The 26,290-nt window shown below is 44.5% G+C and overlaps 2 protein-coding genes across 2 annotated transcripts; both read right to left on the reverse strand.

The window, feature by feature from the left end:
• Positions 1–584: 584 nt before the first annotated feature.
• rin3 (Ras and Rab interactor 3) lies at positions 585–21,586 on the reverse strand. The gene is made up of 13 exons (XM_028566161.1): positions 21,429–21,586; positions 20,672–20,783; positions 20,495–20,567; positions 18,150–18,241; positions 15,176–16,259; positions 13,669–13,840; positions 13,349–13,520; positions 11,943–12,064; positions 11,676–11,862; positions 5,674–5,805; positions 5,331–5,497; positions 4,217–4,331; positions 585–2,830 (listed from the first exon to the last, which is right to left on the reverse strand). The coding sequence occupies exons 1-13, from the start codon at positions 21,447–21,449 to the stop codon at positions 2,565–2,567; spliced, it is 2,715 nt and encodes a 904-aa protein (XP_028421962.1). The 5' UTR covers positions 21,450–21,586; the 3' UTR covers positions 585–2,564.
• On the reverse strand, positions 21,454–26,031 carry LOC114547074 (proline-rich receptor-like protein kinase PERK2). Its single transcript, XM_028566305.1, has 3 exons — positions 25,821–26,031; positions 21,632–22,087; positions 21,454–21,517 (listed from the first exon to the last, which is right to left on the reverse strand). The coding sequence occupies exons 1-3, from the start codon at positions 25,853–25,855 to the stop codon at positions 21,454–21,456; spliced, it is 555 nt and encodes a 184-aa protein (XP_028422106.1). The 5' UTR covers positions 25,856–26,031.
• Between the last annotated feature and the right edge of the window lie 259 nt (positions 26,032–26,290).

Genomic DNA, 26,290 nt, shown 5'->3' on the forward strand with positions numbered 1-26,290 from the left:
CCGTAGCTGTAAAACCTACTTTGAACTGCGTGACGCAAGAGAGTTGATTGCGATATTTATGATCTCAATGCTAGATGGGAGAAATTCCTTTAACTTAAAGACACCCAGTATGTTTTTTTTTTTTTAGGTTTTGCTGTATATATTGTCTCTACCTCAAAGCTATCATCACTTTTTTTTTGACAAATGTACAAACACATTGTGCCTTGATTGTTTGTATCACAATTATACAATAAAAAATAAATAATTTAAAAAAAATTACGTTTCACTTTGACAGTTGTAGACACGTCACTCATTTTGATATTGATTTAGCTTTACTGTCGAAGGCTTTATTTAAAATTGTAGCAGGATGTAGCCCCCATCTATTCCTTTTGTGAGAAGGCCAATCTCTTCAACACAGCTTGTAACAATTCTTGTTCTGTCCTACCGTGATTCCAGTCTTGCAACTCCAATTGTTCCGTCCTTTGTAGCGTAGTATTTCAACAAAATGAGGTGGCAATCAAACAAGAACAACAGCAAAAATGCCACTGGAGGGCATTTGAAGGCATTTCCAACTCATGCTGGTGTAAGTGAGGTCCGCCATGACGTCTGAGTTCAACACTTTATTCAGCAATATAGTTTAAAAACATATACAAAAACTGACTTTGCCCACTGAAAAAGTTAAAAACAATCCAACTAGCCCAAAAACACGCAGACAATCACACGCACACAGCTACGGTTGAACAACTGTGTGGCTTTCCAGATCCTAATTCGCTCTCGCTGCTCACCTGTGATTCCCTCTTTCTAACCGCTGTGATTGCGGTAATTAGCACACATACACACAGGTGCGCAGGTGACGTAGTGACCAACAACATTCACACAAACCTACTACACACACACACACACACACTTCCCAAGTCTTCATTGGCTCCCACAACTTTTGTTAAAGCTTGTTAAAACCCCTGACATCAGCATGGATCAATAATTCTGTTCATTTCAAACAGGGAGAAGCTTTTGAGTAAACCGTGGTTAGTTTGTATGACGTGTCATCTGACATCTAACGTCAAAGGGCAAAACTGTTTGAAGGCTACCTGTTCTGAAGCTGGAGTGAAAAGTTTGCCACCGTTGTCCCTTTCTGGCTTTATTCCACATCTCTCTCCAGGAAGTCTGTGTACATTTATAGCCTCAAAACAATGAACAGTACAAATAGGGTTAAGGGGGCACACTTTCATAATCTCTCCCTGGAAGCATTCATGGAATTACACTTGGTTGTATATTTTAATTTTTTTGTGAAAGAGTGAAATACACCTTGAGAAAGAAGTTCAAATCTTACATGCCAGTTTATTTACATTACAATCAGTATGAGTATATAGAAAAATGGGGAAAGAAACTGCTTGATGCTTACTGGGAATGTTGTATTGAAAATGAAATATATTGGGCGCCCGGATAGCTCAGTTGGTGGAGCGGGCGCCCATGTATGGGGGTTTACTCTTCTGCGCAGCTGGACCGGGTTCGACTCCGACCTGTGGCCCTTTGCTGCATGTCATTCCCCCCTTTCTCTCCCCTTTCATTTCTTCAGCTGTCCTGTCAATAAAGGCCTAAAAATGCCCAAAAAATAATCTTTAAAAAAAAAAGAAAATGAAATATATTGTCCATATAGCTGCTACTATGTGTCATATACTACTGGGGTGGCAGTAGCTCTGTCTACTTGGGGACTTGGCTTGGGGAATTGAAGGGTTGTCGGTTCAAGTCCCTGTAAGGGACCAAGTACAGAGTGTGGACTGGTAGCTGGAGAGGTGTCCCCCCCCCCATGGCCACTGCCGAGGTACCCCTAGTGCATGTGTATGGGCCCTGCTTGTGCATGTGTATTTTTGGTGTGTAATCTGGGCCTGTGTAATGTGTAAAATTAACTTAATGAGTGATTTTCTTTTCATTTCCCCTCGGGGTTCAATATAGTGTGTCTTCTTCTTCATAGCTGTGTATTAAGTAAAGAAATTGCCACAAAGTCCTTTTTACCCCCTTTAAACAAGTGCTTTTGCAGCTATTTTTCACAAAGTAAAATTGATCTGAATGCTGTGGACTTTTTTTTTTTTAAGAAATTACAGATTCATCCTGTTAATATAATCATGAACCAATAATCAGTAACTTACAGTCTACCCCGGTAGACAGTTGTGAGCATCAGAGAGAGTAGCATCAAGTATCAAAAAGTACAAACAGTATAAACATGATCATATATGTGCATGTTAGAATAACATATAGTTTTTACATTCTATAAAACCATATCCTCGCTGGGGTTCCAGACCCCATGTGGAGATACAAAATCAGTCATTTATCATCTTTGTTGTGTCATTTTTTGTCATTAGTTGGCCACTGCTCGCTTTGGTGATGCAGGTAAAATGGATTCAAAAGAAAGGAGCCACAAACTACACCTTTTCATCACATACGATATTTTGTAATCCTGCATGCGCTACTCCACATCAGTTCTATTTTTCAATTAAGTTTCAATTAGATCAACCTTTCAAGCGAGACCTGAGATTAAAACCCTTTCCTACATTGTTGTTTGGAAATGCAGTCACCAGCTGGAGCAGTTACAAGCTAATCAGACTCTCCTCTTCCGCCTCTGGCTCCACAGTGTCGACAGCTGCAAAGTCAGATGGGGAGAAGCTTTCTGCGGGTGGACCCGGAGGCGGGTCAGTAGGGCAGCTGCGGCCAGGCTGGTTGATGGGTTGGTCGATAGGGTGATAGACAAAGCAGTAGGCTCCAGGTTGGGAACTGTTCTTCACACTGAGGGCCAGCTCTGTAGGAGCCACGGGCTGGTGAACGCCATCCATGTACACATTGAGCACGTAGCCGTCTGGGGGGGAAAGAAACAATGAGGCATGACGTTACCAAATTCTTGACACTGGTGAACTTAAACACGACACAAATATGACTTGTCTATATGATTTGTGTCTATCCTACTGTCTACTTTATTCCCTTATAATGCCCATATTTAATGCTGTCTTTTTTTAAACTTTATCCTTGCATCCTTAGTGGGCAGTGGTGGCCTAAAGGTTAGAGAAGCAAGCTTGTGACCAGAAGGCCGTCGGTTCAATCCCCAGACCGACAGGATAAAATCTGGTTGGGGAAAGTGAAAGAGCAGTGCTTGTCCCCTCCCTCATTACCTCCACTGAGGTGCCTTTGAGCAAGGCCCTTAACCCCAAGCGCTCCAGTGGAGCTGCTCAGTGGCCAGCAGATCAGACTGTAGTTGTACCGGGCAGCTTCCAGGTATGAATGTGGAACTGTGTGAATGTGATCAGGGTGTTCCTGCAAAAGAGAGGCTGCCTCTCAGTGAACCTTCCCTGAATAAATAAAGGTTAAATAAAAATATCACTATGTCTACATAGTACTTGCACTATTGGACTTATTTGCACTACCACCTCATAGAGCATCTTACCCTTAGTACATTCATGTGGATTTTTTTATTTAGTATCTTTTCTTTTATCGTCCATATTATTCATGTGGATTTTTTGTTGCGCCCTACGAGCATGCACAGAGACATTTATTCTCAATGCATTGTTCGTTGCAGTACTCTCCGAAACACCAGAGGGCCTACAGACAAAATAATAATCTGTGAATGAGCGAGAAGAAGAAACCGGAAGTTAAGGAAAGCAGGCTGCACACAACCATGTTAAACACTGACGTACCGCGACACATTATATTTATCTACTCTATTCATTAACGTGACCGTTTTTTATCTCTAAATCGAAATGACCGTCTGCCTGTAACACTGTTAAGAACACCATTTACGTGAAGCCGTTTTTTTTTTAGCTTTGACAAAACCATCTCTCATGTTTTTCCACACTCTCCAGCTGACCTTGTTGAACTGAAAGCGTAACGTGGGCAGTGGGTGCACGACCACGCGCCGCAACAGCTTGTCGGGCGTTGCGGCGCGTGGTCGGGCGTCATTATATGACTCCCCTCGCGCCAGGAACACCGCGGCTGCCATAAACCTGCCAATCACAACAGCCAGGAACACTAACGAACCAAGCTGTATCGATCATTTTGAAAAACTACCTCACAGAGGTTAACTAGATGGGTTTCGGAAGACAGACGTAACGTCTTGAATTTGAGAATAACACTATAAAAATCTGGATTTTCTGTATAAGGTCAGGAACTGACCAAATGAAAAATAAAACAATAGAAAGTGTAAAAAGCCAGTGCTGACAGTAACATGTGACAGCATCTTTCAGACATTCACCTTGTTCAAAGCGTGCAGCACACTGCTCAGCTAGCTGTTCCATTGTCGTGGTGGGGAGGACACCCAGAGTTTTTGGGTTGGTTCCAATCTCTGGACAACACACTGTCAGAAAGTCCTGCACAACAGAAATACAAAACAAAATGTTTATCAGTGTGTATTTGTTTATTTGTGAATTTTCTTTAAATGTGCTTTAAGCCATAGCACATAAGACTGGCAACATAAAATACCACACTACATTGTACAGTATCTTTGAGCATGTGATGTGTGCCATTGTTGATAATGTCTTGTGTGTGTGTGTGTGTGTGTGTGTGTGTGTGTGTGTGTGTGTGTGTGTGTGTGTGTGTGTGTGTGTGTGAGGGGGGGGTGGTTGGGGGTGGGGAGTCCAGTAGACTTGTGGGGTCCCGACACCTTTGTGGGGCCAAAATGCTGGACCCCACAACTTTAAATAGCTGTTCGAGGGTTAAGACTTGGTTGTAGGATTAGGGATAGAATTAGGTTATGGTTAGGGATAGGGTAAGTGTAAGGGTTAAGGTTAGGCATTTAATTGTAATGGTTAAAGTTAGGGTAAGGGGCTAGGGCACATGTGTCAAACTCAAGGCCCAGGGGCCCAATTTTGATCCGACCCGCATTTCAATTTAGGTTCACAGCAAATTTTGGCCCGACTAGTTGTGCACCACACCAAAAATCAGGAAACTGGTTTTCATACTGTAATTATGTGACATTGCCGTGCAGAATTTGGCCTATTTGCTGACTTTGAGACTCAGAATTGCTCTTAAAAATGTAATGTTTGTTTTTCATGACTTGCTAAATTCTATGATGGCTAAGAAACCTTTTTGCTGACTTTTTTAGGGTTTTATGTCGACCATATTGTATGGGAGAAAGCTATATGAGACATGCAATAATACAAAGTATTTTATTTTTGCTAAATAAAAGCATGTCAATAAACTCAACATGTCTGGCCCTTATTGTGATCCTCATTTCCAGTGTGGCCCTTAGTGAAATTGAGGTTGACACCCCTGGTCTAGGGAATGCATTATGTCAATGACGGATCCCCACAAAGATAGTGCCACAAACCTGTGTGTGTGTGTGTCTGTGTGTCTGTGTGTGCGTGTACCCGAATAGATCCTTGGGCCATGCGTTCCTGGTTGAGTGTGCGTCGTCTCTCCCAGCGGTGGATGGAGTCCTGAACCTCTATGCTGAGCTGCCGTGTTGCTGTCCTCTGCTGGTCAAAAGTCTTGATGTGCTCCAGAGCCCCGTAGGTGGTGGTCAGATAATAGGAACCTACACACACACACACACACACACACACACACACACACACACACACACACACACACACACACACACACACACACACACACACACACACACACACACACACACACACAAGGGCATGGTCAATAATGTGATATATAGATGAGTCAACCGGAGAAAATCTTGATGTGTTTTCACGGTACCTTCTCCTAGTGCTAATGATGGGTCCATCAACTCCATCATATATTCAACATCCAGCTTCAGGGTGGACAGATTGCATCTAGCCAGGACATACATCATTACAGGCAGGAAGTCATCAGCGCCATGGACCCGCCCTAAACACACACACACACACACACACACACACACACACACACACACACACACACACACACACACACACACACACACACACACACACACACACACAAATATATTGCCAGGGTAAACTCCAGAGAGGAAACAATTTGAGATTTGAGATACACGTATTCATGTAATCTAAAAACAGCAGATTCTCGATGTTTTGTGCCAATGTGTAGTTTTTTGTTTTTTTTAAGTAAGACCCGTTGAGAAATGTTAAGAATAAATCGCCACTCTCAGGTTTTTTATTGTTGTCAGGGTAGTAAAGCCTCGGTCACTGTGGCTACAGGTGTCAATTACAGGATAATGGCACACTGATTTTTTTCTTAATTTCTTAAGATTCTCTTGATTCAGTTGTAGTCTGGATCAACAGAAATACATTTCCAGAACTTCACGCTGAAAGTTTTGAAGAAAATCTGGATCGTGCAACAAGGGAGGCCTGCTTGGTTCTTTCGGAGAATTAATGTAAAGATCTACAAAGGATATGTTTTCTTTTTTAGGTTGTTCCTTTCCATTTCCACCATCGCTGTGTCCGGAGCTCTGCACCGCCCAAGGCGATTGTGATTGGTCTAAGGAAATGCAAACAACCCAGAGCGTTTTTTTTCTTTCTCCTATCCTGGAATGTATATGTGGTGTAGCCAGACTCAACAGCGCTGTGGAGATAGGTCTGGCAATGAGACATTAACTCAGTTGAGACCACCACAAGCCCCCCAGAAACAGCACTGGGCTGTGAGGTGACTTTGGCATAGTAGCCGCAGTTGAATTGCAGTTTACGTGATGCCCACTCGCCCAAAATGGCCTTTTCTCATAGAAAATCCTTATGACAGAAAACAGCTTTAGAACAATAAGTACATTTTTCGGAAATAATTCTACTACTATAACAATTTTAACCATTAGGTCAATAACAATGAAAGAGCTGTTTAATATCCAATCAGCCAGAGAAGGACTCTGATGCTTCTTATCGCTATGAAGCCAAAAACACAGACACCTGGAACACAAGCAAGGAAGGAAGCGGGATGGAAAAAAAAAACATGGCATTTCTTTAAACCAATCACAATCGTCTTGGGCGGCTTCTCCGTGAACCATCACCTTATCGTGGTGGAGAGGTTTGTGTGTCTCTGTGAACCTGAGGGCTGTGTTGTTGGAGCTTTGTGCTCCTGGTAGGGTCTCCCAAGGCAAAGTGGTCTCAGGTGAGGGGCCAGACAAAGAATGGTTCAAAACCCCAATGAAGAAGCAAGGTAGAGATGGAGTGACCCTGCCCGGAGGAAGCCCCGGGCCCCGCCTGAGCCAGGCCCAGACCGGGCTCGTCGGCGAGCGCCTGGTGGCGGGTTTGCCACGGAGCCCGGCCGGGCACAGGAAACGTGGCTCCCATCTCTCCAGCCCCATGGGCCCACCACCTGTGGGAGGAACTGTTGTTGGGTGGCAGTGAATATGCGGACCAGAAACTGGGGAGGAACGTTCTGTGGGGGAAGGAGCCGGAACTGGTGCGGGAGGTGGAGCGCCACCGGGTTAGATTTGGTGGGGCCACAGTCTCGGTTCTGGAACCATACTCCTGGATAGGGGTTGGACTCTTTTCTTCTCCGGAGTTGCCCAGGGTGTGACGGGTGTGGGGAGCGCCGCTGTGTTCCGGTGGCATGGGGCTCCCACGCCTGCGGGTTGTGGGGGAAAACTGACTGTTGTTTTGCATATGCACCAAACAGGAGGGGATTCGGCCTTCTTGAGACCTTGACTGAGTCCTGCATGGGGCTCCAGTGGGGGACTCCATTGTTCTGCTGGGGGGCAATGATGGAGACACCTGGAGAGGCGTGATTGGGAGGAACGGCCTCCCTGATCTAAACCAGAGTGGTTGTTTGTTGTTGGACTTCTGTGCTAGTCATGGATTGTCTATAACGAACACCATGTTCGAACATAGGGATGCTCATAAGTGTACCTGGTACCAGAGCACCCTAGGCCGAAGGTCAATGATCGATTTCATAATCGTTTCATCTGATCTGAGGCCGTATGTTTTGGACACTCGGGTGAAGAGAGGGGCAGAGCTGTCAACCGATCACCATCTGGTGGTGAGTTGGGTCAGGGGTGGGGAAGACTCTGGACAGACCTGGTAAGCCCAAAGCGTGTAGTGCGGGTAAATTGGGAACGTCTGGAGGAGGCCCCTGTCCGACAGACTTTCAACTCACACCTCCGGGCGGAGCTTTTCGCGGCATCCCTGTGGAGGCTGGGGGCATTGAACCCGAGTGGACAATGTTCAAAGTTTCCATTGCTGAAGCTGCGGCGAGGAGCTGTGGTCTTAGGATCTTGGGTGCCTCAAGGGGCGGTAACCCACGAACACCGTGGTGGACACCAGTGGTCAGGGAAGCCGTCCGACTGAAGAAGGAGTCCTTCCGGGATATGTTATCTCGGAGGACTCCGGAGGCAGTTGCAGGGTACCGAAGGGCCGAAGGGCTGCAGCCTCTGCCGTGAAAGAGGCAAAGCAGCGGGTGTGGGAGAAGTTTGGAGAAGACATGGAGAAGGACTTTCGGTCGGCACCAAAGTGTTTCTGGAAAACTGTTCGCCACCTCAGGAGGGGGAAGGGAACCATCCAAGCTGTGTACAGTAAGGATGGGACACTGTTGACCTCCACTGAGGAGGTAATAGGGCGGTGGAGGGAGCACTTTGAGGAACTCCTGAATCCGACTAATACGCCCTCTATGTTAGAGGCAGAGCTGGAGGATAACGGGGATTGTCGTCGATTTCCCAGGCGGAAGTCACTGATGTAGTCAAACAACTACACAGTGGCAAAGCCCCGGGATTGATGAGATCCGTCCAGAAATGCTCAAGGCTCTGGGTGTGGAGGGGTTGTCCTGGTTGACACGCCTCTTCAACATTGCGTGGAAGTCTGGGACGGTGCCAAAGGAGTGGCAGACTGGGGTGGTGGTTCCTCTTTTTAAAAAGGGGACCAGAGGGTGTGTGCCAATTATAGGGGTATCACACTTCTCAGCCTCCCTGGTAAAGTCTACTCCAAGGTGCTGGAAAGGAGGGTTCGGCCGATAGTCGAACCTCGGGTTGAGGAGGAACAATGCGGATTCCGTCCTGGTCGTGGAACAACGGACCAGCTCTTCACTCTCGCAAGGATCCTGGAGGGAGCCTGGGAGTATGCCCAACCGGTCTACATGTGTTTTGTGGATTTGGAGAAGGCGATGACCGGGTCCCCGGGAGATACTGTGGGAGGTGCTGCGGGAGTATGGGGTGAGGGGTCTCTACTCAGGGCCATCCAATCTCTGTATGACCAAAGTGAGAGCTGTGTCCGGGTTCTCGGTAGTAAGTCGGACTCGTTTCAGGTGAGGGTTGGCCTCCGCCAGGGCTGCGCTTTGTCACCAATCCTGTTTGTAATATTTATGGACAGGATATCGAGGCGTAGTCGGGGTGGGGAGGTTGCAGTTTGGTGGGCTGGGGATCTCATCGCTGCTCTTTGCAGATGATGTGGTCCTGATGGCATCATCGGCCTGCGACCTTCAGCACTCACTGGATCGGTTCGCAACCGAGTGTGAAGCGGTTGGGATGAGGATCAGCACCTCTAAATCGGAGGCCATGGTTCTCAGCAGGAAACCGATGGAATGCCTTCTCCAGGTAGGGAATGAGTCCTTACCCCAAGTGAAGGAGTTCAAGTACCTTGGGGTTTTGTTCGCGAGTGAGGGGACAATGGAGCGGGAGATTGGTCGGAGAATCGGGCGCAGCGGGTGCGGTATTGCATTCAATCTATCGCACCGTTGTGACGAAAAAGAGAGCTGAGCCAGAAGGCAAAGCTCTCGATCTACCGGTCAGTTTTCGTTCCTACCCTCACCTATGGTCATGAAGGCTGGGTCATGACCGAAAGAACGAGATCCAGGGTACAAGCGGCGAAATGGGTTTCCTCAGGAGGGTGGCTGGCGTCTCCCTTAGAGATAGGGTGAGAAGCTCAGTCATCCGTGAGGAGCTCGGAGAGAGCCGCTGCTCCTTTGCGTCGAAAGGAGCCAGTTGAGGTGGTTCGGGCATCTGGTAAGGATGCCCCTGGGCGCCTCCCTGGGGAGGTGTTCCAGGCACGCCCAGCTGGGAGGAGGCCTCGGGAAGACCCAGGACTAGGTGGAGGGATTATATCTCCAACCTGGCCTGGGAACGCTCGGGATCCCCAGTCGGAGCTGGTTAATGTTGCTCGGGAAAGGGAAGTTTGGGGTCCCCTGCTGGAGCTGCTCCCCCCGCGACCCGACACCGGATAAGCGGACGAAGATGGATGGATGGATGGACAATCGTCTTGGGCGGCGTCTCTGCAAAATAGCCTCGGGAAGGAACTGGTTTTGGTGGTTACATGTGTACGTTCAAAAGTAGTTTGAACAGAAAACTCAGATTGGACAAAGAGTCTAGCTAGCTGTCTGAATTTATCCTGCAGAGAACCATAGTCCTCAGAAATCCACCAGAGTTTAAAATGCCAACACAAAGGAAGCCCAGTGGAACATCGGGGATATAAATTAGTGCCATCCCAACTTCAGAAGTTCCTGTCTTTCGGTAGGTGTATTTAAACTCATGCTGGATGTGTTAAAGTTTAGCTGAACCCTTCAATGTAAACAAAGATAAATCATTAACCCAAACACCTCAGCACAGACTGAAAACAATGTCAGCTAGACCAAACTGCAGTAAAGCCTATCATTAGGTATGTGTGTGTGTGTGTGTGTGTGTGTGTGTGTGTGTGTGTGTGTGTGTGTGTGTGTGTGTGTGTGTGTGTGTGTGTATGAATGTGAGTATGTGTTATGTGTTAACTTCCCCCTCTGACCTTGGCGGGATGAGAGCGCTCCAGGCAGCCCTGTCTTACCACACAGCTGCTGTCTCCCATAGTCTTGCATAGGTCTGGCTACACCACAGATACATTCAGGGATAGGAGAATAGGAGACCTTGCATTTCTTTAAACAAATCAAAAATTGTCCTTGGCAGCGCTGAGCTCCAGTCGCAAAGTAACTTGTTTTTGATGGAACATTTGCATTCCGCAAAAGAAAAACACCACATACAATATTAAATGAAGATAACTGCTCACACAATACAGTGACATTAGCTGATTTAAATGAGCTGGATACATGGTTAAACACCATTTGCTATCACCAGTGTACCAGTATTGCCATGTGTCCATAGCAATCCTAACCAATCGGACCCAAAATGTCCCAGTTAGAGAGAAAATGCCATAAACGTATTTTTTGTAAATCTTTACAATCATTCCTCAAAAGAACTAAGCAGGCCTGCCTTGTTGCAAGAACAACAACAAATCCCCGCTACGTTTCCCGGACTATGTTTCACGTCTTCTACGGAGACATGGAGTTGAACTATTATTATTATTATTATTTCTGCCTGAGACAGGTTATGACCTACTGCTGTCAACTTACATAGCATGAGTTTGTAAATTCCACCACAGTGATATTAGAATAGCATTATGGATCAGATGTTAAAGGCGCACTATGAGTTCCTGCATGATGTCACTTCTGTTGACGTTCCAAGTAATTACCAAACAAAACAGAGCAAGCTCGCCCCTCCCCCCATTTTTCCGTAACTGTCATGACTAACTGACAAACTGTCAATAACCCCCACCCCCTCCCCCAACCATCTTGTCTGTGATTGGCTGGAGTGGCTTGTTGTATTTTGGTGCACAGCCTGTGCCCCTAGTGTTTGTTTGACGTTTACGACCCCTGTGTTGTCTCCCGAGACCGGGCTTTTTCACAGTGTGTTCAGGGGGCAGGCAGCTAGCGGATCAAGGAGAGATGCCTACCATTTGAGACAAAAATGAAATTGCGCTGAAACCGTGCAGGAACTCATAGTGCACCTTTAAAGGACAATCAAGGGCTCTGACCTGGGCTGCTGGCAGACATGGAGTCATAGATCATCTTGCAGGCCTTCAGCATAAGCTCAATCTTTTTCTGGGGAGAATATTCCATATGGAGGCTGCTCAGTTTGATGCTGATCTTCTCCATAGTAGAGGCCTCGGGGATGGCAGTGGTTACTCCTAATGCTGTGGTGGTGCTGCCTAGGACGGCAGACTGACACACACAACAAAACACACTATCAGCATCACAACTGCTGCTGCTACTACTTTGAATATAAATGTACTGTACTGTACCTGGTTCTGTGCCAGTTGTTTCAGGCTGCCGTCGTCAGTGTGCAGTTTCTCCAGACACTGGTAAATTGGCTCCCTCAGTGGCTTCAGTACACTCTTACACAGAGCAGCTTCTACCATGCTCTCTGCATGGACACACACATGTATAATTCATTCAATTGTTATTATTGTCTAATTTTCCGTTGTTCTAAATGGACAACAATTGGACAACAACCCCAGCTAACTAACGCTACGCCTTTGAAAATGACCATGTAATTGAATCAACACCTCTCTAACAGTCAACAAAAACTAAACACTATTGTATGGGTTTCACAAAACCTTAAACTACTGCAGGTTTGATCTATTGGATTCTATTAGACTGTACAGGCCATAGGTAGGGCTGGGTACCTAATTCCATTTCTTTTAGGCACTGACCGCATCGAGTATTGAAAAATGCCTCATCATTCAATACCCAATTTCAATTCCTAAGAAGTAAATCTCATCAGAGTCAGTGAGCCAATAAGCATGCAGCATTCTTCTACAGTACCAAGATCTAATAATGTTTGTGATTGGCTGTTTGGCGTTACACGTTGTAGAGGCAGGCAGGAAAAACTCAATGTTACACACAGAGACGGGGCTCACGTAGTAGGAGCTGAAAAATAAATAAAAAGATTTGTGCCGTAACGTGTTATATTGTAATTTCTTTTTGTTATAATAAAAATTGGTATCGAAAAAAGTCTTGTTTAGGAGCCGGTATCGAAGTCACACAGTCATACAGGTGTTACATATTGTTTCCTGTCTCAGCCTCTCAGCGGTGGTTTCAACAAAGTTGTTGCACAGGTGTTAAAATAAACTGATACATCATTAATTAGTAATAGTATATAAAAAATATCTTAATACCATCGTGACTGACATAACCTACTACTGCAACTCAATAGTATCTTTTCATATACATATTTAACATATTTCAAACCTGTTCCCAGTTCTTTGCGCAGGCTTATAACATCATCAGGGCTATTTTCTCAGATTTTACAAAGTAAAATATACAAAGGAAATAACAGGTTTAGAGAATTCCCCATATGGCCATAAGACCCCGGACCCCCAGTGACTCTTAACCCCCCCTCCAGACTTTACATCTGCCCATTGCATATACTATATATTCTTTGCATTCTAAACCCACTTAGCCTCTTCTTTTCTTATGCAACAGTTACTTTGTATGTATTTATATCTTTTTCTGTATTTATTGTTTATTTTATATTAATGTATGTTTTTTTGGTCTGTTTATGTTTGCACCTTTCAACGAGGCAAATTCCATATAAGTGTACTTATTGTGGCAATAAAACCTTTTTTGATTCTGATTTTGAAGAATTCAATTGGGAAACAAAACAGACAAACATCTTAAATAAAACATGACATAGTCTTAGAGTTACCCAGTTTGTCTTGTGCATACTGATGTTGCAGCTCCAGCATAGCTTGCAGCTCGGTACTCTGCAGTAGGTAACTCTTCAGCTGAGTCATCATCTGTCTGATCTCCTGCAACAGCTCGGTGGAGGAGGAGTGGTTCGACATGGTCTCCAGGGTGAATGCACGGTGCTCTTTGACCTAAATACAAAATAGGAAAGCTAAACCTGATGCCAATTGTATTTTGAAACCTTTGGTTGATGTTGTTATCCAGAGAAATCCAAATATATCCGCTGGTTGTTGAACTCAAAACGGATGAGGATCTTTTCCCCTCTGTGTACTCACTCACCAGGTTCCCAAAGTAGCTCAGGGGGTCCCTGGCCAGCTCTACGATGCGCTGTGTGAGGCGGCGGTCGTGGCTGATGAGGCCCGTGATGACGTTGGACAGGCGGTAGCGTGCTCGGTCCAACATAACAGTGGTGGAGGTTCTCTTTACTGGGTTGGGACTCTCTGCATGGCGACTGGAAAGAAATATACAGTTTGATTCAGTGTCCTTGTGACTCATGTCATGCTTTTAGAAACATTCAAATATAGAAACATTCTGTAATACATGACTCGTGACTTTGAATCCTTTGACCAAACATAGTGGTACCCATTGATTATTATGAGGTCCAGTCTTCACTCGTCTGAGACCTTCTGTGCATGGAAGTCTAATATATAGAGAGGAATTTGAACGCATAGCTCAACATGATTTGATGATTTGAACTCTGTACAAATTTCTGTCTTAATAAATGCATGTGGACCAAGTACAGAGTGTGAACTGTTAGCTCTGACATCTCTCTATATAATGCATATGTATATAGGTCCTGTTTGCATGTGTGTGTATTTCGGGCCTGCGTGTGTGTAATTTGAATGATAACCGACAAAAAACCACAACCTCGTACATTCTGATATTCTGCATGCCTTGACTACAGTGTTATAGTTTCTGGCCTGAAAAGTTTTAAAAAAGGATGTAGTTAAGCTGATATTGATGCTATGTTTTACACAATTAATAAAAAAATGTGTGTAACTTTGTGTCGTCCTCTGCTATGCAGTGTCTATTCTGAAACCCTTCTTCCTCCTAATGTACTAGAAATGCATCTAATGACTCACATACTATAATGCTATGCATGGGTTAGACTCAAAAGCATATTTGCATTACATGTTGGATATTACATCATATTACATACAGTATATGATGATTGAGCAGTGGCCTTTTAACACCATAACAGGTTAACAGAGTAAGTATCAAAGCTAAGGACACCTTTGTGTCATTTCTTATCTTCGACTTTTTAATTTGCAATCTTTATATTTGCACTCTTCCCACTTTGTATCGCTGTACTGCTGCACAGCAGTTCCCCTTATCTTATTTTTGTCCTTAGAGACCTCAGCCTTTCAAAGTGTCTTCTTCACAAGATCAAACTATCCATTTGCATTTAGTTTAGAGTTTGTTTATATGTCACACTTTTTTTTCTTCTTTTTGTCACGTTATTTTACCAAGACAAAAAGAAGCTTAATTTCACAAATGTAAGAAAAAAATAGCAAAATATCACAAATGTAAGTCAACTTCCACTAAATGTGATATTTTCCATTATTATTTTCAGGCAAATTCTACTCAGAAAATCTTGCTTATCTAGTATACATATAGGCATTTCTCATGTACACAAAATCCACATACTGTGCAGTTGGAACATGCTACATACTCAATTTAAATGTTGTGCTTAGTATGAATAGTATGAGTAGTATATTATTATCATGCAATTTCAAACACAGCCCAGTACTTTAGGATTTCTCTACACCAGCCAATCCAAACCTACTTGTGGTTTTGCTCCTGCTCCTGTTTCAGCTCTCCTTCTTCCTCTGTGCTGCTGGCAGAGCAGGAGTCGGGATCAGTTCCCAGCACAGCGCCGCCCTGCGGCGAGTACAGCGACACATCTGGCCGCCGCGCCGGGGAGGGAGGGGGTCCTCTCATCCCAGCCGTCTGATTGGCTGATCCTCCTCCCGCCTGGTTGGGGCACACAGGTGCTTTTGGGGCACATGGTTTCCTCCTCGGCGGAGGGACCGGACGGGACGGCTTTTTCACTGACGGAGGACACGGGGAGCTGGATTTCTGTTTGTCCTCCTCTTCATCCATTTTCACGTCTCTTTCATCCTTCTCATCCTCTTTCTCTCTCTTTTCCCCATCCTTTTTGACCTCCTCCTCTTGATGCTGGCTACTGTTCTCTTGCTCAACCCCGTCATCCAGCTGACCTGATTTACTTCCCGTTTTGGCATCTCCTCTCTCTCCTCCCCCCTCTCTCTCCATTTTCTTTGCAGGTTTTTCTCCCTTCTCTCTCTCCGTCCCCTCTCCTACCTCTCGCTCGGAGCTTTTCCTGGATGAGGTGCGACGGAGAGGAGCAGGAGGCAGCGGGGGAGCAGCTCGGCTCTGCAGCGGGACAGGAGGCCTCGATGGAGTAAGTGATGTTGACGTCGACTTCCTCTCTTCTCTCTCTGCTGCTCCTCCCTTTCCTTCCTTTTTTCTCTCAGCTGCTGGTGTCACAGAAGATGAAGTGTGAGGCGAGGGGGGAGAGGAGAAGAGGAGGCCCATCCCTGACCCTGAGCCCAGGCTGGGGGGTCGGGGTGGGGGGCGCTTGTATTTAATCTCGTGGCTGGGCGTGGTCTTAGTCTGACCTTTGACCTTGGCTGTGCTGATCTTCTGTGCGGCTTCTCCATTCTGCAGGGAGGGGGTGATGTTTTGATTGGCGATGCTATCAAGTTTTGAGGTAGAGGAGTGGTTCAGGTCTTTTTTGGGGCTCTCCTCTACAGTGACTGGGTTGACGTACACGTACAGTTTGCTGTGGTTGTGATCCAAAACCAAGTCCTGGTTCTGTGCCTGCTGATTCAGATCAGACGTCCAGAAATCTGCAACACATGCAGTCAGTGTTTAAAAAAAACAAAAGTTGCTATGTACTCATTTATGTTTATTTATTTTTACATTTCTCTGTAATCGCCTGTCTCACATTGTAGGATTATATGGAAAAGCTGTTTTTTTGTAGACCTTGGAAAACTTCTTACCACAAGGTCCACTTCAGTATCTTTTTTCATTCCTATTAAATTTGCTCACTGAGCGCATACACAGAAAAAAAAACCACATGCTTCCTCGTTTCTGCGTATTGGGCCTGTAAGAGCCATTCTCATTTGTTTTGGGTGTACAGATTGTCCACTGTTGTCACTAGTGTGCTTGTGAGTGATGTCTATTTAAGTAGGAACCTTTCAACAGGTAACAGGGGATGCTGTTAATCGGAGGAGCACAAATAGTTTTTGAATGCTACACACCGCAACGCTCATGGGGATGTGTAACTGTTTGTTGATGAAGCTTAAAGGTCCCATGACATGGTGCTCCTTGGATGCTTTTATATAGACCTTAGTGGTCCCCTAATACTGTATCTGAAGTCTCTTTACCGAAATTCAGCCTTGGTGCAGAATTACAGCCACTAGAGCCAGTCCCACAATGAGCTTTCCTTAGGATGTGCCATTTCTGTGTCTGTCACTATTGAGGAGGAGAGAGAGGGGGGCAAGGTGGAGGGTGGGGGTGTGGCCTTGACCAACTGCCACTTTGCTCGTTTGAAAGCCATGATGTGTCTTTCTCTCTCATGGGTGGGCCAAATTCTCTGGGCGGGCAAAGCAGAGAAAGAGGAGGTAACCTTGCTCCTTATGACTTCATAAGGAGAAGATTCCAGATCGGCCCATCTGAGCTTTCATTTTCTCAAAGGCAGAGCAGGATACCCAGGGCTCAGTTTACACCTATCACCATTTCTAGTCACTGGGGGACCATAGGCAGGCTGGGGGAACTCATATTAATGTTACAAAACCTCATGAAGTGAAATTTTCATGCCATGGGACCTTTAATGGACACACAGATTCTTGCACATTCGTTTGAAAAACATTGTGATCAATAAATGACCATCAAAACGCAACGATGACTGTTGGAGTCAGTGATTTCAACAGTAGGCTACGGAGCGGTGTAAGGTAGAAGAGAGCGCGTCAGCTAGTTTACTAGCCGTAGACGTTATGTTTCAAGTCCGTATAGCAGTCCCTCAGTGGCTTTAAGTTTTTAGGCTTAGCCATTATAGGGCCCATTGAGCATACGCACTACAATGGAGTAGTGACTACAATCCTCCTCCCGCTGAGCCGGTTGAGTGAATGTGCATCCCAGACTTCCGCTGGCCGAGCTGGCTAACTTCCTGTTGGCTCCCCACACACATGGATGGGATAAAATTATTGAATCACACAGCTCTTCTAGACATTCCAGATGTTACTGGACTAACTGGATTACATTCCGATAAAATAATCATCACACAGATGTTATTACCTGTGTGGAGTTTGTAGTGCTGGAGATGATGTATTGCAATTTTTTTACCACTTTTTCCACTATATGGTGCTACAGAACACACACTTAAAATGCATTATTTTGCTGTGTGTCAAGTGTGGACACAACATAAAATGAGTTCAGTCACACAAGGCCTACTTCCTGTTGCAAGTAGGTAGCGCAATAACTTTGACTCAATATTGCCACGTAGACATCCTCAGGCCTGGACTCTTATCCAGCATGTTAAATTTGGTCTGTTGAGTCCTCTAGCAGGAGGTAGTCGAAATGTTTCATACCTGTAAAGGGGCTAAAACGATATATTTTACATTGCTTCTATCATTCTGTGTCTATATTTTCATACATGCCGTCTTTCATTGCTGTATCCTGCTCGTTGCTCCAGCAATGACCCAACTTCAATGCACTAATAATGTAGATTTATCTACCTGCACCCATTGCGGAGATGACCTCCAGCTCCTCTCTCTTCGTTGCTGTGGTAATAGCCCGGGGTAATCTCAGTGGAATGGCCAGAATGTCCCTATTTGGTGGATTTAATAATAAAAAGCCAGCATTAAGTGTAAGCAGGGAGTTTTAATAATATGACATAACACAATCTTGCCGTGTGTGTGTGTGTGTGTGTGTAGATGTGTCTCATATGATTTTTATGGTGTAAATTTGTGTGGATATTGCATGTTATGGATGTTTAGTGTATGTACCGAAAAGATGCATCTTTGTGTACATATGTTTATAGTTTGTATTTATTGTACATATACTATATGTATGTATGGATGGATGTTTACTGTAAATGTATGGCTTAAGTCTCAGGGCATACTCACACTCCGAGTATGTTTGACCCCAAAGTCCGGTTGGTTTGACTAGTGTGATCGTTCCGTACTGTGCCTGGGCATGATAAATCCAGGCCAGCTTTAAATAGGTGGGCCAGGGCATGGTTCGGTTGGACTTGGGCACGCTACGCATCAGTGTGGTTGCTAAACATGCCCGAGAACGGAACTGCCTTGCGCTGCATAAACAATAAACCTGTTAGGCTTGTGGGAGGGATGTGTATCATCACGAACAACTCCAAAAAAGCCACAAAGTAAGCGCTATAGTGATAGACTCCATTGTGCTGTACGATAGCACTTCACTTTTTTGGGTTTTCTTCAAACCAAAAAGTTGCATCTTAATGACGTAAGCGTGCTCTGGCCCGCAATGTAATGACGTATGCGTGCTCTGTGTGGTGGGATTTCCAGAAACACCATCTTGTGGTATGATGAGACAAAGGGAAAGTTAGGCAACATTAGGTCATTCATAGGCACAGGTCTCTAATAACCAAACCTCTTTATGTATAATTATGATTGTCTCGCTACGAATTCAAGATAGTGTAGACAGCTGCATGATAAGGGAATGTTGTGTTTCAGGACTGTCTCCTTTTTGAGGTCGGTGGGTCTGCCACACTGTTGCCTACTTCCCAGAGAGAGAGAGAGAGAGATAGGCTGAACTAGGCTTTAGCATCTGTGTGTAGGCACCTGCAATATCTTTGTTTACCTTAAAGGTTCAGGAAAATGTAGTCTATATCCACAACGTTCCACTTCCGGAAATTCCACCTGATGTGACTCTTTTCGGCCAGATGTCCGTTTCCTTCTTCTTTCTTTGTGTTGGAATTTTAAACTTTGGTGAATTTCTGATGACTATGGTTAACTGCTCCTCAGATCTCTGCAGGGTAAATCCAGACAGCTAGCTAGACTATCTGTCCAATCTGAGTTTTCTGTTGCACGACTAAAAAAAACTTTTGAACATACACATATTCCACCAAAACAAGTTCCTTCTCAAGGCTATTTTGCAGAGGCAACATGGCTTTATCTGGCACTTAGGGCCGCCCATGACGATTGTAATTGGTTTAAAGACATGCCAATAACACAGAGCACGTTTTTCTCCCATCCCGGAATGCTGTGTGGACTAGCCAGACTCTCCTCTGCAAGACTAAGCTTAACGTAATGGCTCTAGCATGAGTTTAAATACATCATGGGATGGCACTGCACAATAACACATCGTGGTTAAACTGTACTGCCTGCTTAATTTTCTCCTCAATTGAGTGTTCATTAAATGCTCCTGTTTAAAGATGCAGTAGGTAAGACTTATAAAACTAACTTTCTGTCATATTTGCTGAAACTGACCCTATGTTCCAGTAGAACTACATGAGGCTGGTAATTTAAAAACAATCCAGCTCATCTGGTACCACCTCCAGCCTGTAGTGCGATTTGCAAAAATCAACAGCTCCCTGTTCAGATGCACCAATCAGGGCCGGTATTGCAGGTTGTCTAACTGCGTGGTAATCACTGCTCATGCTCATTCATTCTCCCTTGTGAGGGGAGGGGCTTAGGAGACTGTTTGGGCTTCAGCAGAAAGGGGGGGAGGGACTGAGAAGTTGTCGATTCTTTGGCTAAGTTCTTTGGCTAAGTCCTGGATCTTCACAATCCTACCTACAGCACCTTTAAGTCATCAAGGTCTCCCGATCTCCTTCTTCTTCTCGTGTGTGAAATGAATTGTGCTGCTCCTGAGCCCTGAATGTTTTCAAACCGTGATGTATTAAAAAATGTATTATTGCAGTGTGAGGGCAGGCCAGCGGGGGAGGGGGGGGACAATCGTGTATGAGTACGCCCTTAATGTGCACTTGTCTGCACATGTGTATATATGCACACATATTTTTTTGGTTTGTGTGCACGTGATGTTTTTTGTGTATATGTACAGTATGTACATGTGCCCATGTGTGTGTGCAGTGTATTTGTATTACCTGCTGGCACAGTAGAAGGAGATCAATTTGAAGATGTCATCAAAAACCAGAGAGGAACCATCTAAGTGGAGAACTGCGAAAAAACGGTGTAAGAATGAAAGAATGAATCACACGTCATGCAAATCCTGCATTTTGTGTTTCCACTCTCTGAAGCCTTTACAGCAGTATGGCACGTACATGTCTTGTGTTGTTTGACCGTCAGGTTTTGTACGATTGGCGCCTCCTGTTCATCAGGCAGCCGCACCGACAGTGTCATGGCCTTGTCCTCTGTGCTGTTCACCAGGAATGCCTGCAAAGGTTACAACTCTGAGGTCAGAATGGAGAACATGTACAGTAAAAAGACTTACACAAACACATACAGTATGCAAACCTAAACCATATAAATCACAAGCATGAATCCATTATTTTGTGTCAATAATTTAAGATATACTGTATTACAGCTTTATATACCACAGGTGGAGCAACAGCTAAACAACACACCAACTACTACAGCCTGTATTAGTCTGTATATTGATTGACAATATGGGTTTTAAAAGCTGAGAAGAAGCTTCTTTTTTTGTGCCTCTGCAAAATAGCCTCGGGAAGGAACTTGTTTTGGTGGAACGTGTACGTTCAAAAGTTGTTTTAGTCGTGCAACAGAAAACTCCGATTGGACAGATAGTCTAGCTAGCTGTCTGGATTTATCCTGCAGAGATCTGAGGAGCAGTTAACCATAGTCCTCAGAAATCCACCAGAGTTTAATATCCAACACAAAGAAAGCGGAAGGTAACGGATATCCGGCCGTAAAGAGGAGGCGGAATTTCCGGCGGCAATGGACCAATCCTGGAAGTGGAACGTCGTGGATATAGACTATTTAGACTATAGACTATTAATTTAAGCTCTATTTCAAACATTTGAGGTGAAAAAGGTGTGTAAATGTGTGTGTTTGTCTCACCCCAGCTGTCTCTTTCTCCATGACACTAGTGCTTTGGTCTTGGCTGAGTCCTTTGGGCTGCCATACCGAGACGCTCCAAACCAGCTGATCTATGAGACTCAGCAATGGAGGGGTTGGAGAGGATGGTGGGATAACAGGTGGAGGTGGAGGAGGAGATGAGGAGGAGGAGGAGGAGGAGGAGGAGGAGGAGGATGGGTGATAACGAAGGAGGAAGAGGAGGAGTAAGAGTGAAAGAGGGGGAGGGATCAGAGGAGACATTTGGCTGGAGAGAAGGCATGGGAGAAGGAGAGACCGGAGTAGGGGAGAGAGGAGGGGGAAGAGATGGGGGAGGAGGGTTGACGGAGAGAGGCGGAGGGACGGAGGGAGGAGGAGGATTGGAGGAGAGGGGGGGAGGTTTGGAGACCGGAGGGAGAGGATGAGGAGGTTTGGAGACTGGAGGGAGAGGGACAGGAAGAGGTGAAGGAGTGGACTCAGGTAGAGGAGGACAAGAGGGGAGCGGGGGGGACTTCACCGCGGGAGGGGGCGGTTTGGGTCGACACGGCCGGACCGGAGGGTTGGAGGAGGGCAGGGAGGGTGGAGAAAGCGAAAAAGACGGAGGGATGGCGGCTGGAGAAGGGGCGGATGGAGTGTCAAGTGATCCTGTCAGAGGGCTTGTGTGGCTGTGAAGGGGGGGGAAAGGGTAAAGGTCAGAGATGGCAATAACATTGGGAGGATTTGTTTATATCTTGTCTCTGCTTCAGTTTGCCTCCAGAAACAAGCATCTGGTGACCAGGAGTTGACTCATTCAGAGTGACTGCAGACAAACAGACGGAAGGTTCACCCTGTGTGTACTGCATGCAGCGTTACACATGATTTCTTTCATTACTGTGAATGATAGAAACCGTTGTTAAGAGGACCAGGAGCCATCCATTTGCTTGAAAGAATCTGATGCATTGTTTTGCTTTAAAGACGGTCTGCTGTTCACAATCAGAATCAGAATCAGAAAAGCTTCTATTGCCACAATATATGTAGGCCTACACCTATGTGGAATTTGCCTTGGTGAAAGGTGCATACATAAACAAACAAACCTATTAAACCTCAATAGGAAATAACCAATAAATTCAGAAAAACAACTCGACAAGACGCACACAAAATATGCAGTGCCGCTATAAAGTATGTTATGAATAGGGGTGAAACGTATCTTATTGGTAGTTTCTTCCTACAGTATGTATCTTTGATGTACCGGATCATTGGCAATGCATCGAGATCCTCCGTGATGAAGATGCACATCCCTACTGCCTGTTCCTTTCCTTTCGTGTGCGATCGCAACAGTTTTTAGAGGAACACGGGAATAAAGATATATCAGGGTATCGGGATATACAGTAGTATCCTTATTCTTATCCTTTAACTGCTCAGAATGCATAGCTGCTGGGCTAGTGGCTGTTAGTTCTTCAGAGACAGTTGTCTAACACAAGGAATGGACATTGTAAGAGGAAGCAGTGTGGTTACGTGGGGTTAGGAAACTTCAGTAGTAGCCTAATGACATCAGCAAGAGAAAGATGGTACAATCAGGGGAATTTGACAATGATGTCATATTGAGTGTAAAATGCTACAGAATTTGCTACATTTTGCTGCAGCAGTAGCAGTCAGCAACTGACAAACTTTACTTACTATTTCAGAGAACACCACCCTTGTGTTCTGATGGTTTTACTTTGTATAGCTCAGAGGTGTGACAAAACATGCTATCATGATTTGATTTCTAAGCCGGTACCACTTAGAAGCACTTAGTACTGCATTAAATATTAGCATGTTGTTATTACCGTAACTCAGTTTAACACCGTGCCAGTTTAGAAGCTGTGTTTGCAGTTATGAAACAGTGCCTTTTAATGAGAAAACACTGTGACCACATGTTAGATTTGATCCAGTGCTGTTCAGATTGCTTACTTCCCCCTTTGTAAGCTTAGGTTGGCTAGCTAACACAAATCATCAAAATACATTGTTGTCATACGTAGCTTGTGGTCTTTGTTTTTCTGCTCTCTCTGGTTGAACTTACAGCTGAGCCTTGTGTTAAAGCAGGAAAAAAGTAATCCTTTACTGTGACAAATGTGATTTTTTTTTATGAAACAGTGAAGGGAATACACAGTACATGTTGACTTTCAAAGAGAAAGAAAGACAACTTAGGGCCATGTGAACATGTATCAACCTGTATCAATGCTGTGATTTGAAATTGACCAAAGGTCGTTTAGAAGTTTTAAAATTTAAGGTGAGCAACACAAACAAGTTTCATTCAACTTCACTGTTTTTGGGAGTGGTTGCAGAAATCTCATCACATATCAATACCTGAGCAAATAAAACAGAAACTACCTGCATGGGTAGATAACACTAGAGCTACGTGAGAAAATATGTTTTATGTAGGCTAATTTGCATGAACCAACCCTTTAAAATTTAAAAAAACAGCTATCGGACTATGTTACCTCCTTTTAAACTATTTGTTGTTTGAACTGCTGAGAATATCTGATATTTTTAAGCCACATAGAATCCAGTTTTGAGGAAGTCACATGTCAACACAACACCCCCCCGCACCCCTCAAAAGTCCTGTTTGTGCCACACACGTCATGCTCGCTCACAGGAAAATTGTCGAATAACCATGAGGTCAGCTAAAATCTTCTCTGGGATAGCAACATAGTTGTCGTTGGTAGAACACTCATTCTGGAACATTCTGTAATTTACTTTATCTATCTATCAAACGGGACACAACAACCATCCCCCGGTCTACAGAGTGAAAGTCCTGTGTGTGTGTTTAAAGGCTACATTTACATTGCTACATTTTTGTTTTTTTAAGCAAAGTTTTCAGCCAAAAGCTTCAGCGTAACACTTCCTTGTTTGCTTTCCCTCGTCGCCTCTCGCGATAATTACCACGGCCAACGGGAGGTCACCGCCCGACAACAAAACGTAAATGTGAGTCGTTATGAGCTGCTTGCTGGATCATTAATAATAATTCAGTAATGAAATACATAATTAGTATAACACGCAAAAGAAATCTTACTGCACTACTTTTAATACTTTTACTTATGTGACGTTTTCAACTCTACTAACGTTACAGAAGTAGCGTGCTGGGTTTACATGTTTTACAGGTAACCTGGCAACCCGGCCTGGCTGTCAAACTGGGAAGTTGATAACAACACACAGGCCAAAACACAAACTCCGTCACGGAACGAAAATTTCAAAAGGAGAAAATACTGGCATCAGCATTGTTGTCAGAAAAGATAGTATTTCAACTTAGCATGTCTCCTTAATATCTGATGACGCATTGGGGTCATTTTGGGGATTTATTACAGTAAATATATTACATATTTACTTTAAGTAAGGGATCTGAAGACCTCATCCATCCAATACCCCCCGACTTCACTTGACCTAACATGACCTTTAGGATAATCACATTCCCATGAAAGTAAGCAACAAGCAACCCAATCCTGGCACTCGCTTCTATTTTTTATTTGATAACCTTAATTGGTAACACTTTACTTGAAGGTATCTATATAAGAGTAACATGACAGTGTCATGAACACATGACACTGTCATGACACTGTGAACTCTAACCCTAACTCTAACTCTAACCCTAACTCTAACCCTAACTTGTCATGACAAAAACCGAATGACACTTAATGACAATGAAGCGTTATGTCATAAACATTTATGACTTGTTTATAATGTTTATGACACGTTCATGACAGTGTCATGTCACTCTTATGCAGATACCTTCAAGTATTATTCTTATTCTTAAAGGAAAAACATTTTACAATGCTCCTTTAACAAAGGCAGCAGCCTAAACGAGCTTGTTAACTGACACAAAGTCCAACCAGTAAGACTCAAGTTCAAAGGATCCTAAATCACATCATCACCAAAACAAAGTCTAAAGTTTAAAGTTGGACAAAAGGGTTACATTCAAACTCTTCGCTGTGTAGGTTTAAACTCAAACATGCTCACAAATTCCCACACGCCTTGTAACGGTCTGATCTGCCTTTTTTCATGGTCAGTAGCAACATTCAGCCACTTACATTTTCCCACATAAAGTGGGATTAAAAGATACTCCAAACGTCAGCATTTCTGTAACAAAATGGTGACCACTGTCTTAGTGTAGCGCAGCTTGTATAATATTAGAAATCTGATTTGACGAGAGACACCCTGAAATAAGGACCTGGAATTTCAAAAACTTTAAGAGGCTATTGACCTAAATATTAGTCGGTGAGTAATCACATCTGTTTTTCCTGCTCTGGCTGTGTTAACTTTCAACCCCCAACCACCTCTCCCATACATGACAGTTACAACCCCCCCACCCCTGTCTTGACACAGTACAGTTCCTGCACTGTATTTTCACACGGCTACATTATGACAGACCCCTCACACACTCACCCTGTGTCCTGGGAAACAACGCTGGCTTCCATCATATTTCTACAGATTGAGTGGTCGACTGCTCTCTCTCAGCTCCATTGAAAACCCCGCCTATTCTCTGCCCCCCCTTTCTCTTCCCCCTGTTGATCGGAGCAGGACTGAATAAGGAAAAACTAAAAGGCAACGGGAAAATACGTTTCTCTCTCAGCCCTCCCCTCTGTTTCTGCCTCTGACTTCCTGAGCTGATCATTAGGCAGGAAGAGACCAAGCACTTTAGTCAGACTTCCCCTGCCCTCTGTGTCTTTTTTTGTGTCTATGACATACTCTCTTACAACTTCTGTCTTGTGCAAATGCTTTCGGGTTCTACTGTTGGCAGTCCTGTTTAGTGTTGTAACTCTTTTTCCCTTTTTGTTGAGCAGTTAAGTTAACAAATCATCCAAATTAATTGATCAGATCGTCTCACATTTGCTCACTTTTTGCATATTCAAAGA

This window comes from Perca flavescens, chromosome 20 (genome assembly GCF_004354835.1).
Source record: "Perca flavescens isolate YP-PL-M2 chromosome 20, PFLA_1.0, whole genome shotgun sequence".
NCBI lineage: Eukaryota > Metazoa > Chordata > Actinopteri > Perciformes > Percidae > Perca > Perca flavescens.

Bases quoted from the DNA above. Each gene is read 5' to 3' on its own strand.
- rin3 (XM_028566161.1), bottom strand. From the start codon at position 21,449: ATGGAGAAAGAGACAGCTGGG. The intron at 13,841-15,175 runs GTAGGTTTGGAT...ATTTCTTTCCAG, and splicing joins GAGCAGGAGCAAAACCACAA to TCGCCATGCAGAGAGTCCCA. The intron at 5,806-11,675 runs GTCAGAGCCCTT...GTGTGTGTTTAG, and splicing joins CATGTCTGCCAGCAGCCCAG to GGCGGGTCCATGGCGCTGAT.
- LOC114547074 (XM_028566305.1), bottom strand. From the start codon at position 25,855: ATGATGGAAGCCAGCGTTGTTTCCCAGGACACAGG. The intron at 22,088-25,820 runs GTGAGTGTGTGA...CCCCCTTCACAG, and splicing joins GTTGTTTCCCAGGACACAGG to CCACACAAGCCCTCTGACAG. The intron at 21,518-21,631 runs GTTATCACCCAT...TGAGTCTCATAG, and splicing joins ACTCCTCCTCTTCCTCCTTC to ATCAGCTGGTTTGGAGCGTC.